At 37.7% G+C, this 14,629-nt stretch overlaps 2 protein-coding genes and 1 pseudogene across 2 annotated transcripts; all 3 read right to left on the bottom strand.

Moving 5' to 3' along the window:
* Positions 1-285: 285 nt before the first annotated feature.
* Positions 286-3,365, bottom strand: LOC122279423 (pentatricopeptide repeat-containing protein At5g03800). Its single transcript, XM_043090080.1, has one exon. The coding sequence runs from the start codon at positions 3,281-3,283 to the stop codon at positions 527-529; it is 2,757 nt and encodes a 918-aa protein (XP_042946014.1). The 5' UTR covers positions 3,284-3,365; the 3' UTR covers positions 286-526.
* A 1,096-nt stretch (positions 3,366-4,461) lies between these two features.
* Positions 4,462-7,626, bottom strand: LOC122278178 (GDSL esterase/lipase At5g03810). Its single transcript, XM_043088292.1, has 5 exons — positions 7,218-7,626; positions 7,007-7,137; positions 6,689-6,922; positions 5,135-5,390; positions 4,462-4,921 (listed from the first exon to the last, which is right to left on the bottom strand). Exons 1-5 carry the CDS (start codon positions 7,453-7,455, stop codon positions 4,728-4,730), a joined length of 1,053 nt encoding a protein of 350 aa, XP_042944226.1. The 5' UTR covers positions 7,456-7,626; the 3' UTR covers positions 4,462-4,727.
* Positions 7,627-8,637: 1,011 nt separating this feature from the next.
* LOC122278179 lies at positions 8,638-14,301 on the bottom strand (annotated as a pseudogene).
* Positions 14,302-14,629: the final 328 nt, after the last annotated feature.

Here is a 14,629-nt window from a genome sequence, read left to right as displayed (position 1 = left end):
TTCGAAGAGTTTTGGTGGAAATTCTTGAAATGTTAAATTAATTTCCGACGGTAATTATACATATATATTCGTAATAATGCTAATTACGAATTAAGTAAACAACTTGGAGTACTAATTATAATATTGCCTGCCAATTAAGGAGGACGGGTTAATATATCCGATCGAGGTGAAATTTGCTAGCTTTGGTGTGATCATGCACGTGCCAATTCACAGCGAATATGATCATGTGCTGATCACATCGAGGGACAATATATATATATATATATATAGCCATTACGATTTCACTGATCTTATAAACTCTATTTTAGTCTATCCAACAAGGCATTACTTAATTATTTCCTATAGACAATAATAGATATTCTATACATTCAATTAATATATGTAACGAATTTCCTGTAACTACATACATGAATTATCTTACATTGGCTTGTAACTACGTACTTGTGACAATAAGAATAATGGAAGTTACCAGTTAGTAAGCAACAAGCTAGGTTGCAAAATAAGGGAGGGGGGTGTCAGCTGGTTATCACCAATAATCTTTACATGAGCACTGGCCACCACAGAAGCAATGAAACCCCGATGAATCTCTTAGGAATATCTCTCTTTTGGTAACTACCGAAACATACTTCAAGAATGTGTGGCAGTCTCCACAAAGAATAATGTTCTTCACGACCCGAATGGGTTTTCCGGGCCTGGTCATCAGAAGCCCGCAAGTTGCTGCTAGTTTTGCACTATGATAGAATAAGAAATCCTTCTTCTGATGCTCTTCTACGTCATGAACCACAAAGCTTGTGTCTGGAACATATCCAGCTTTTAGACATTCTAAGATTAGTACTTCTAATCCACTGTAGATATCTTTGGTTTGGGGATGGGACTTATCTCTTGCATAGAAAGAATGTATTTTATCCTGATAAATGATCCAACTTTGACCTGGGTGTTTCCTAAACCCCCTTTCTCTCATTTCTTCCCTCACCATTTCAGAGCAGTGCCATCTCCCAGATGCTGAATACAGATTTGATACAAGTATGTACGTTGATGGGTCTTTTGGCTCCAATGCAAGTATACGGTTTGCAACCCGTTTTCCAATTGTTTTTTTCATATGGATTCTGCTACTATCAAGCAATGCTCGCCAAATGGAAGCTTCTGGCTTAAAAGGCATTTTGTTGATCACTTCCTCGGCTTCTTCTAGTAGACCCCAATAACCCAAAACGCCAATAAAGGATGCATAATGTTCTGAAGACGGCTCGATTTCATAAATGTCTTTCATTGAGAGAAACAAACTACGACAATCATCAACTAAATTGGACTTTGTGATCCGATAAGCTGAAATGATCAAAACAAATGTAACTTTGTCCGGTTTTACACCTATCTTCTTCATCTTTGACCAGTAGGCCAAGGCCTCATCACCCCGTCTGTGAAGAAGCTGGCCGGCAAGCAAACTGTTCCATGAAACTGTATCATGTCTAGGCATATCATTGAATATTCTAATTGCATCATCCAAGTTCCAACACTTTGCATACATGCTAATCATGGCATTTCCTACCCTCAAATCAGATAAAAAACCAGATTTGAGAACATGGCTGTGCATTTGCTTTCCCGTGTGATGACATCCTATAGTTCCACAGAGACTGAGTACTGAAGTTGATGCAACTTCATCCACAACCATTGTTCCTCCCGATTGACTAATGTTGAATAGAGAAATTGCCTCATCTAGCCATCCATTTCGAGCGTAACCACATATCATCGAAGTCCTAATCATGGAGCTTTCCCGGTCTAAAGGCCACCGACTGAACATCTTTTTGGCATCTGCCATCCTGCCACACTTTGTACACATATCAAGCAGCGCTGCTTCAATATAGGCATTTGACCTGTTTGCAATCTTAAGGATGAACCCATGAATCTGCTCACTGATTTTACAATCCATGAGCAATCCATAAGCATTAAGAACGCTTGTCAAAGTGAATTCGGTTAACTCTACTCTCTCATTCACCATGTTTACAAATACTTCCAGTGCCATAAAGCCCTTGCCATTTCGACATAATCCTGCCAAAAGAGCATTATAAGAAAAAGAATTCCTCTCAGGCATCTTGTCAAATATATCCACCGCCAAATCCACCAAGCCAAAATCCATATATGCTGTAATCATTTCCGTCCAAGTAATAATATCTCTAAGGGGCATCCTCTGAAACAAAGCCGTCACATCCTCTGCACTCCCACAGTCAGTGTAGAATCCAATCAGCGCATTGCTGACACTCAAATTGGCCTCCAACCCAACCTTGATTGCATAAGCATGAACTTCTCTGCCTTTCATGAAAGAAGCACTGCCAGCACAAGCGGTCAAAAGGATTGAAAGTGTAAAATGATCAACTCTAAGCCCATCAATTCTCTTCATATCACCAAACAATTTAAATGTCTTATCATACATGCAATCCTTTACGACACTCGACATAACACTATTCCATGACGTAATATCCCTATGCGGCATTTCACCAAACAATTTAAGGACAAAATCCAAACACCCACACTTACCATACAACCCAACTAGCGCATTCGTAACAAAACTAGAATTCAAATATCCAAGTTTGATGACCGTAGCGTGAACTTGTAAACCCAAATGCAACTCCAATATCCGAATACAAGCAGTCAAAATTGCAACAAAGCTGTACTCATTAGGCTCAATACCTGAATCCCTCATCCGAAAGAAAAGCTCCACCGCCTCGTCTCCTCTATTCGACTTTGAAAAGCCCGATATCAAAGCTGTATAAGACACCACGTTCGGGCACGAAAGGCCCAAGAAAACACCATAAGCGTCAGAAAGCAGACCCAGCTTGAGGTAAGCGGCAATTAGAGCATTAGCCAGACGAGTGTGTTCCTCAAGCTTGAGAATGCACGCGTGCACAGCCTTGGTGAGCTGGGCGTCGCCATATCGAGACGAGAGGCGAAGCATTTTGAATAAACCGTCAATAACAGAGGCTTCTTCGTTGTCTGATGAAGAAGAAGGGGGACTAAAACACTCTGGGGAGAAAAGGATTTGCGGGGATGAAAAGGATTGGGTAGGGTAAGTGGAGAAGTGGAGCTGCTGGTAAGGTCTGCTTTGGAAGAGAGAAAGAGAAGGGAATGTTGGTGGTGGAGGTGGTGGTCTTGGGTTTTTGGACATTAAGGGGAAGTGGAAAAGGGGGTTATGGGGCGGGGAGGAAAAGAGAAGGGAGTGAGGAAGAGAGTTATAGGAAGCGGCGGCAGCAATTGTGGGTTGGATAACGGTGGCCATTGTCTCCTTCAACATAAGACTCCTTAACTTCGACAGCAATTGTGGGTTGGATGTTTGTCAACCTCGCGGTTCTTCCGTTCTTGACTTCCGAATCCATCGTTTTACGCACCCACGTTACAATTATTTTCATTTTTATTATTTGAAATTAATTAAATTATTCTTCTCATCATCTCTATTCTATATATTTAATAAAAATTAAAAATAAAAAAATAAAAATATATAAATTGTCTATGATATGTAACTCGAGGATGATAAGTAATTTTTTTTTTTAATACTGTTAAAAAAGTTATTTCCAGTAATAGTTACCGGTACAATTAAAATATAGAAAATCTGTTTTTTTCTTTTTCGATTTAAAAATAAGGCCTAAATTTGAAAACCCATCCAACCAAGATTTTAATTGAAAACCCACCCGAGTATTCTTTTCTGCAAAACTTCAAACAACACAACATGGTTAGTCCTTGTCTGCATGTTTTTTTTTTTTTTTTTTAATACCATCATAGATAGCATTTCAGATGTATTTCCCTTTGAAATATAGATTTGCTTATATCTTATTCTTTATAAATTTCTAGGCTATAAAATATCTCACGCCGATTCTCACATTCTGCTATTGCCAGTCATGCTTTGAATTCCCATTACCATCCAACAAATTTGACCCTTTTTTCATTTTCTGTCTTAAAGATTCCCACCTTGATTGAGGATTTCTATAATGTTTTCCGTACTTGATCTGAGTTCCTCCGGATTATTTTGTCACAGGTTGTTCATGGATTTGAACCATAGGAAAGTCGTATGCTTCTTAACTTTGAGAACAGTTATTCTCGTGCTCCATTTCTTGGGTTCAAATACTTGCAGCCAACCTTGACTATCCATAAGGTATGCTATCGATCTTACATCTTCTGCTTATAATTTTGTAATTTAATTTTCTCGATAAATCTTTCATCCCAATCTTCTTTGTTATCTGCGCTGTACTATGTATTCGGGCATATGGTCTTTAATTTACGGCACAGTTTAATGCGGATGCATTAGAATATAAATGCTAGATATCAGAATTTTATACAATGTTTTGCATAGGTAAAATGCTTATATGCTGCAACTTACAATCAATAGATTCAGGGATTTCCTTGGCTTGTTCATTTCAACAACTTGGCGTGATGAAATGGATGTTAAATAAATAAAAAAGAAAAAAGAAATGGATGTTAAATTCTCAAATTCCCACCATAGTTATCTTATTTGAGGACTAATATGTCAAAATTTTCACTCGACGACAAACATCAAGTGAACCTCGATCCCTGCATGTGTAGCCAAGCAATTTTACATACCTCACACCTAGCTCTACGGAGCCATACACTCAAAACTAAAACCAACAGAATAATCCTTTTTTTCTCATGACATCTATGCATGATGTCTATAGATCACAAGAGTACACTAGCATTCAACTCTTCTAATTGAAATAGAAAGGGCTTCAGGAGATAAGAGGGGCTCCCTGTAAAAGTAGATTGGTAGACAAGACCTGATTGGTGGCTTCAGACGGATGGAACCCATCCCAAAACACATATCCTGTAGCATTGGAGCATGTCCCTGGAGAGTTGGCATTGCATAGCAGGGAGGTTTCTATTGTACCTGTCCCACAGCAAGCTTTTCTTACTTCAAAAAACCCTGTGACCAGTGGAAAAATCACTACTTGTTATATTAATGAGAGATTCCTAACTAGCTAGCTAGCCAGCCAGTAAAACCGAGATTATTAACGCATTCTAAATAAATTAAGTTGCTGCGTAGGCTAGGAATTTCTCTTAAATCACTTGCATGATAGAACTAACGGAGATTACAAAAACTTTTGCCAATTTTTTCAAGAGTTGGTGTAATTAATACCATTTTCCGCGGGATTTGTGATGATATCTAACAGAGGTTGGTAGATATCAAAGACCACGAGTATGAGACCCGGAAATCTATTTTGCAAACTTTGAGATGTGCTGTTGAGCTTCTTATTGAAAGAAATGGCGTCTTGGTTCAGCCTCTCAACGCACTGATTGCTTCCAGCGCCAAACAGTGTGATGGCCGCAGGCAAACACCCAATTGGGGGTAGGCATGTCACAGCAATCCTCCTTGCTCCCAGTCCGTACAGATTCTGTCATAATGCTCTGCTTTTTTAAGACAATTATTTGTTTTTATAGAAACTTAAGAAGAAATGAATTACTGCTGTTTACTCTTCCATATCAAACTTATTTTAACTTCTGTGTAAATTCAAGATTTATGATCTGGAATCTAATTTTGCATTTTGCTATTTGGAAATGAGGTTTCGAATGGTATAGTTGAAGCCGCGGGGGCGGAGCTAGAAATTTTTCTAAGACGCTAACTTTTCTATTGGATGACACATTTACGTAAAATAAAAAGAAATAAATCTTAATCTTGATTTCATGAAAACATAACTATATATAAAAATCAGATTTCAATAAATTGCTATATGCATGTAAGAATAAAATTCTAAAAACATAACTTAACATTTGTTTCAGATTTTTTATGATAGTGTTTCATAGAATAAAGTTCATCCATTATTATTTTTATAATGAAATATTTATAATTTGTGTCTTCATAAAAATTATTAAGTGATTTTTTAAAAGTCTATCTTTCATTCTAGTATAAAAGCTAATTTATCAAGTCTCATGTGAAATCTAGAAATTTATGTGTTATATTAAACATATAATACTATAATTAAGACTTTAAATATTTTTCTTTTATCAATTATTTTTTATATACATCATCAATATTAGATAATTTTTATTTATTTATTTCACTTTGGATTCGATATTAAAAATTTTAATATTGTATAATAAAAAAAATTGGGATCCATAAGTTTATTATTCTTTACAAACTTAATTTTAATATAATTTTAGAGGGGCCACGTCATCGAAAAAAAGATAATATATAAATTATACAAAATTTCAGTGGTATGGAAAAGATTTGAAAGACAGAAATGTATATAGAAGTTTAAAAAAAAAATGGAAATTATAAATTTTGATGGGATCATTTTCTATTTAGATAAAATTATGGGGAAAAAAAAATTAGAGAATATTTAGAATTTTTTTAAAAAAATTTGGAACGTAGTTCCGCCGTTGTTGAAGTAATATATTCTTCTATTTTCTTTACTTTTTTACCTTCTGCACAAACCTTATTTTTTATTCGTAAGATGGGAAACATGAACCTCCTTGGCTCCTCCCTCCCTCAATCTTTCCTCTCTTCCAATGAGGTTGTGTGCGCAGTCGAACCCAAGAATCTAGTACACCGTGCACGCACAACCACCATGTACTCTGTTACATATATAGTAAACAAGTCTGGGACACCATGCGTGCGGTGTATGCAAACAAGTAAACAAACATATATAGTCAAATATTATGGAATTAACTTGTAATGTAGAGAATGAAGGACCTGAATGAAAATAGAGTACGATCTCAGGAGGATATCTGAGAATTGATCGTGTGAGTAGGCTCCGTTAACGAGGGGATTGATGTAGTAGTTCTGAACGAAATCACTGCTTCCTGCACTCAGCAGGTGGATTGCACCAGAGAATATGGATTGGGCTTTGGAATTTCCAACCATGTTCACAACTTTCGTTTGGTACTCTTTGTAATAACTCAACTGCTGGGGCAATGAAATGGCACCCTACAAAACCATAAGGAACAAAAAAGCATTCAAGGGTGCAGTAAAACACACACACACACACAGAGTTGTGATCATAATGTTTACATATAAGAGGGCTGTCCTGTCATAATAACCGGAAGAACCGGAGGCAAAGTTGGCTCCCGTCAAGAGGTTCTTCCCTCTGGCATCTTGGCTCAGGTAAGCTGGTGGGTATGAAGTGAACCCAAGGGACTCAGCTGGCATGCAAAAAATCAGGCAATCCATAAGCTAGTTCATTAGTGCAAAGAAGAAGAAATAAGGCCTTCAGAGATGTTACCGGTGAAATCTGTGGCAAGCTTTCCGTTGCAGAACCTTCCAGTGGGTCTGTGAGTAACAAAGTCCCTGCCATAAGGAGGAAAATTTGCCTTGACCAGTGTAATTAGGTTGTTATTATTTCCAACATCAACCACAGAATCCCCAAATATGCAGAGTGCGGGAACAAGAGGATCCCCATGAACAACAGAGAAAACCAGCACAAGAAGAATTGAAGCCAAGAGACGACTTGAGAATCCCATTTCGTTCCCTTATTCCAACAATGAGAATCGAGAGAGAGAGAGAGAGAGAGAGAGAGAAGAGAAGGGGGGGTGATAGTGAATTAAAGAGGACGCAGGTGGAGGATAATTTAAGAAGGGGAACTCCATGGTCAGAGTCACGCAAGTATAGGGGAGGGTCTGGTTCCCAATAAAAGCCGTTTGATTCTGGTAAGGCTTTGGCAAGACTTAGTCAATGTTTCCTTGTATAGCCACCTGATACATGGTCTAGCATTATCATAGGAATCTGAAACTTATGTTGTAGTATATTGTCTTGTAAAACCTGTTATTATAAAATAATACAAAATCCTTCTCGGCACTTAAAGCCTGAAGAAGTTCTCCTTCAAACTTTTCTCAAGGTTTTAACAAACCTTTACAGATTCCAGTTATTGGTGGCACGTCTGGCACCCCCACGGTGCTTATGAATTTTGTCCTTTCATTTAATGGTCTCATCAAGAGCGTCCTCTTTTTGCTAATGCTCGGGAGTTTGTCGGGAGGTGACGAAGGAGCTTAAGGAAAAGAGTCTGTGCTTCCACCTTATAGCGTGCCTTGAATAGCACAAACTGTCTTCTTTCCTCCGTATATGAATGAATGTTTGCTGTGTGATATGGCGCTAGTTTCAAATGCCAGTGTGCTGGATCGGACATCTACTAAATAGGAAGCATCAATCATTTATGACAAACCAACCTCTTTCATTGATCGTCGTGTACTGCAGTATGTAATACTGCCTTTCAGCAGCCAAATAATCTTTATGAACTGAACAGACTACAGTCAGCGTGGGGAGTAAATTCAATACTGGATTGAGTTTTTCGCCCTTTCTATCAAACGCAAAAAACTCCCATCCTATTACAATTTGTCCACTTTCTCTACCTCCCTTGCCTAATAGGTTTGATGGGTTGGTTTGAATGGGGTGTGCGAAAGATAGTCGCTTCATAGATTTGTGTTGTTCTAAACAAAACACCGATTCAAGCAAACTTTACTTAAAAGTCTTGACAAATAAGCTTTAAATTGTATAAATGTTTATATATTTAGGTATCAGTGGTTATATTTACAGTGATTCAAACATCAAATATCGCATTAGAAACTTGTCTTCTTATCTTTGTAACTATTAGATAAACTCTTGTTGAAAATTTAAAACTATTACTATAAAAATAAATAAATACAAAATTATTCGAGCAATCCAAAATTTATAATTATGTATTTACACATGGCGCAATTAAAAAGGGGAAGATAAAAAGCATGGGGGGATGGGGGTAAACCAGTACAAAAACATGACTCTTTCTCTACCACAAGAATAACGTTATGAGGTTTTCTGCTTTCCCTCCTTGGCCATCTTGAGAAGTCTGGTGATTTGAGGAACACTCGGGTAAAATCACAGGGTTAGCCCTAATGAATGCATCAATAGTTGGAGAGAAGTCCTTGTGGTTGTTCACCACTGCATAATCATACCCAAGATTGTTGGCACGGTCATGAAATTCATCCATCTCACTCCATACAATCTGCATCCCAACCAATACATTTGCACCCGTTTCACCCTGTTGGAGACACAACAAATATGATGCAACGATATCAGATTTGAACAAATTATTTGAAAGGGGAAAAAACAGGTGTAATCGGCCACCCTAGCCTACAGAACATCAACAAGTTGAGGAACAGGCGGTTCTTTTATACCCACCTCTCCACGATAATGGAACAAACTTATATTCCAACGTGGACTAAAAGCATCCAAGAACTTCATCAGAGCACCCGGCTTCTCTGGAAATACAACCGACAACGAACCTCATTCTGAACGTTTGATCTGCTTCCCATCTGAAAGAGACCCAAAATAAAATAAACTTAGAAGCCATAATTTTTTTAGCTAGGCAACTTAAAGCCATGATGCACCCCAACAAGCACATATATGCGGTAATGACCACTTTTCCCATTTATCGGTTTTAGGCCCGGTTTGGTTACCGGATACGATGAAATTTCATCTCATATGTACTGTACAATAGTTTTTTTTTATCCAAATATATTATATTTCATCTCTAAATTTTTAAAATATCCACTTAAATAAACAGTGAAAACTGACAATGACCTATGCGTGAACAGTATATAAATAGTACGAAATTGACATAAACAGTGCAAGAACAATGCACAATTCGGCTCTATTTAAAACAATGAGATCCACATATTTTTCAAATTTCAAAAATTTAAAACTATTTCATCACATCTCACTATCCAAATATACATTTTTTTACAAACTATTTTATCTCATCTTAATTCAAAAATTTTACTATCATTCAAAATATCTCATCTCATCTTATCTGAACTGTGTATCCAAATAAGACCTAATTGACCATACTTACTTTTTCTTTTTCTTTTTCTTTTTATAGGTAAATACCACTCAATTATCTGAATGGGATTCGTATAATTGAATCTCCACCCTTATTATGGGAAGAGCACATTCCATTTTGATTTTGGTCCAAAAACCATTAGCCAAAACCTCAGGGCATTTCCACTGTTCCAAGAAGAATTAAAACTTTAACTATGTTAAAGATCCAATTATTGATCCAAAAGTTCTAGGACTGTTAGATACTAATTTGGTTAAACCTTTAACCATCAGGATCATAACATTCCACCACGCTTTCAAATCTGACGTCCACGGCGGCCCACTCTATTGACATTGATCCTATGGTAACCTTTACCCTTTTGGATTTACTTATCTATCAGTATTCAATGACTTAAGACCATACCTATATAAAGTACTAAGACATTTTAATCCAGCCTATAAGTCGCCCCCTCTCTGATTTGAACCTGTGACGCAGTCCTTTATCTAATATCAATTATTAAAGACCCAACCATTGATTCAAAGACCCTAAAACTATTAGATACTAATTTGGTTAAACATTTAATCCTCGGAATCATAACAACTCCAACATCTCCCAAGTTTTCGTATAAAACAATAAGGGTTTTTGAGAGAGAAAAAAGAGGAGATTATAAAAGAAATAGCTTGCACTGCTGGTATCTTTAGGACTAGACCGATTTATAGTGGCATATATTTAACAAGCCTCTGGTAAAGTCCACCTCTTTTTGTTTTATAGTAAGATATGTCCACCACGGCACCAAAAGCTTTTCAGTCCACAAGAAACATGTGAAAGTACAGTGCGTGAAGATAAAATTAGTTAATGATTTCAAGCCAAAAGCAATATCTATTCAGAAAATATATTACCAAATAGCGCAAATAATCTTTAACCAAGTCACTATTTGGGAGGTTGTAAGTTTTTCAAAGTTGAGAAGATTTCATCCGCTCCAGCATTGCTTCAAGTTCAGAAACCATGTGGATGCCAACACTGCACACAACATCAAGAGGAATGATTCGATTTCTTTTTTACCAAGTTAGTACTGATCACTAAATTATCTCTCATAAATATCTTAAAAAAACAAAATGAAATTGTAAACTAGTGCTTACATCCAAACCATACAAACGAAAATATTCCCATATTCTAAAATATGGACACCACTAAAATATTTGTTTCTATTGAAATAAAAGTCTCCAGAAAGATTTAGCATTTGCTCCTAATTAATACAGATTGACAGACATTTTACCTGCATAGAACGATAGCCTCTTTGTCAGAGTGACACCTATATTTGAATTCAGTGATATTCATCTGTCCCACCTGACAACTCAGTCACTTGTCACATGCCACGAACAAGAAAGCTGTTCGGTTAGAAAATTTGATTAAATCTATGTTGGCCCACCAGTTCACAAAATCGTTTGAAGCTTCCAGGTTCCTCTGGCATAACAGTTGCAGGCACGGGCTCTTGTTGCCGGCCTACATTAGCCAGTTCAGTCACCACCCTCAGTTTATTGAAGTTCATGTTTGCTCCACTAGCTATTGCTACAACATTTTCGCCCTTGAGGCCATAATACTCGCAGTATGCTTCAGCTCCAGCAAGAGCAAGGGCACCTGCTGGTTCTAAAATGCTTCTTTTTTCCTCAAACATGTCCTGCAACATGGGTAACAATATTATAAATCCCAAGAACTGACACCCACATCTATTATTTTGAAGATTAAAGCTCTCCAGCGAGAAATGCAGTTGAAACAGGCAAGATCTTGGTTTCACAGAGAGATTCATCACGACTTATAAGAACTATGTCATCTACCAATTCCTTGCATATGCGGAAAGTTTCTTCACCAACTTTTTTGACAGCTACATCATCTGCAAAAGCTCCAACCTGGTCCAACATCATTCTTTGTCCATACTGCAAAGACACTGCCATTTCATTCGCATCAGAGGGCTCCACTCCGATAATCTTTACCTGTGTAAAGTATATCAGAAAAGTATCCTCGATGGATTACATTATAGATTAAGAAACACGTTAAGTACATGTATTTGCATCAAAACCATCACAGGGGACAGAAACAGGTGAGTTTGGGAGTGGCTGAAAAATAGAAGTAGAATTTGAGTTCATCTAGGAGAACTTGGAAGGTATACCAAATAAAACTTAAACTTAAAAACTAGCGGTGCAGGTGAATTCTTAAACATGATGAACATACCTCTGGAGAAACCTGTTGCGAATGGAGATAAAAGTGGTGGGTCATGCATGGCATGTGCTTGTTTAATGCACCGAAAGGCACCGAATTCAAAAGGTGCGGCTGCACCTTCTCTCAATTGCACCTTCTCATCGACGACTCCCCATCAGTATTATAAATATAAGTGTTGTGATGAGGTGAGTGTGTGTGTGTGCAGACAGTGTGCAGACAGAGTGTGGGAGAGAAAGAAGAGAGAAAGAGAGTGGGTGAGCAGAGAGAGTTTACAAGAGAGAGTTTTTGTAAAAATTATTTCATAGTGAAATTACAACAGCTGTAGACGTAGGCAATTGTCAAACTACATTACATTTTGTCTCTCCTTTATTTATAATCATCTATCAGAGCAGCTCCCAACAAAACCCTCTTTACATAAGCAGCAATACCAGCTATTAGCCCACCGCCCCCAACAGGCACAAAGATTGCATGCAATGGGCTATTTGTTTGACGCACAATTTCCATTCCAACGGTTCCCTGTCCCATTATGACATCTGGGTGATCAAAAGGCGGTATGAATGTACGGCCCTCCTCTTCGGCCCCTTTTTTGGCATATGTTTGTGCCTCATCATAAGAATCCCCCACAAGAACAGCAGTTGCACCCAGTCTTTCAACAGTTTTCCACTGTAGCATAAAGAAACCAACTGTTTTATTAATTAGCCTTTTTATTGATAGATTACACATTCACCCAGATTGGGTTTGCACTCACGACCGCACCCACAAGGGCAGGAAGTTAGGCCTCTTTTTTCTTTTTCTTTTTTGATGAGTAAGCTTGGCCTCTTTTCTTCTAAAGAAACACTAAAAAAAAGCACTAAGCGACATGGTACATAATGCACTATGATTTTTGGTGTTGTGACAGGCATAGCAATCACTGCATTGCAACCGAGTCTCTTGGCAGCTAATGCAACCCCTTGAGCATGATTTCCAGCCGATGAGCGGATAACTCCTCTACCCAACTGTTCTTTGGGAATTTTTGCCATCATATTATAGGCCCCACGCAGCTTGAACGAGAAAACCTACGAACCCAGAGCAAGAAAACCATGAGCATTGAGTCATGAATTTCCCTTTAAACACAAAATACACCGCCAAAGAGAAGCTAGAACACATAAAGTAACTGCGTTCTTATTAATCTTCTCTTGATAATTTTTCAAATTCTTTCTGGAATTTTCAACAAAAGAAATATCTAGTTTAAAAGCTAAGGGCAATGGGACTTTTCCCCAAAAAATCAGAAATAAACAAAAAAGAATGTAGACCTGCTTGACTTTAAGAGTGTTTTTTTTTGTGGGGTGGGGGAGGGGGCGCTCCTGTTTAAACGTAAAAAAATATTGAACACTTCAATAAAGTTGCACAATCAATATATTTCCAAAATAAAAGAGTAAAATTGTATGATGCTAAATCACACTTCAAAAAACTTAATCACGATTCGAAAATACTAAAAAAAATGGGAGAAAATAGAGAAATAAATAAAAACTGCAAAGAAAGTTCCTGCCAAAGCCAAAAGGCCAGTCATTTTCAATATGCATGGATATATGTCACATTTAAAGAATCAAACCAGTATTGCGTGATTAAAAAAAAATAGAATTCAGTTAGATTATTTCAAAACCAGCTAAAAAATTCACCAAGAGAAAACGCACAGGGAGGAATTTCAGATTCCGAAGACAAGTTAAAGAAAAAAAGAGCGCAGAGGCTGTAAATCCTCCCTCTAGAGCCAAACCGTGACGCCGAGGCGCTCCGAGAGCTTGAGCGCGAGCTGCAATAGAGATTCGATGGCCACGTCGTAGACTTTGGTAGAAAATATGTTCGTAAGGTATCCCATGGCATCGATAATGCTGTCACTGTCAGAGTCGTTGGGAATAGGACGGTCGGGTAACGAGGCCCCGAGGAAGCCGGGCGGGTACTGAAGGGAATTGGGAGATACTTTTATTCTCGGAGAAGGAGACGAGGAGGGTTGGTTGGAAACCGGTAGGGGGTTGTGGCAGGAGGTAACGGCCGACGAGAAAATCTGAACCGTAGGTTTGTTGAGGGTGACCGCGGAGAAGTAAGGATAGAGAGAAAGGTCCCCTCTGGTATTAGAATGGTTGTAGAGGGCGGCATTGGATGTAGGTGGGACCGATTCCAAACGCTTGGGGAGGATGAGAGGTGACTGATACGGTGAGAGACGAAGGGCAACCTCCATTGACTATGTAATTCTCTCTCTGTATATATAACATGCAGTTTGGAGAGAGAGTGGGAGAGAGCCGATGCTCCTTACTAGAATTGAATATTAGAAAAATTCTTCTCGTGATCTTCATATTTTACACATCATATTTATTTTAATTTTTTTATTAATAAATATATAATATATAGATAATAAATAAAATAATTTAATAAAAATAAAATAAAATAAAAAATAAAAAAATAAAAAATAATATTTTAATATATAAAATATACGGTGTAAAATAATATATAACATTCCTCTTAATATACGTCGCGTTCAAGTTTTATTTTGCTTTTGCTTTTGCTTTTGTAAACGCTGGGGAGAGGAGAGAGGGGTGGTCCATCTCTTGCCCCGCAGCCCCAGGAGACAGGGATGACAAGTTTTACGGTAAGCA

This window comes from Carya illinoinensis, chromosome 10, assembly GCF_018687715.1.
Source record: "Carya illinoinensis cultivar Pawnee chromosome 10, C.illinoinensisPawnee_v1, whole genome shotgun sequence".
Lineage (NCBI taxonomy): Eukaryota > Viridiplantae > Streptophyta > Magnoliopsida > Fagales > Juglandaceae > Carya > Carya illinoinensis.
This window is presented reverse-complemented; position numbering and strand designations above follow the sequence as displayed.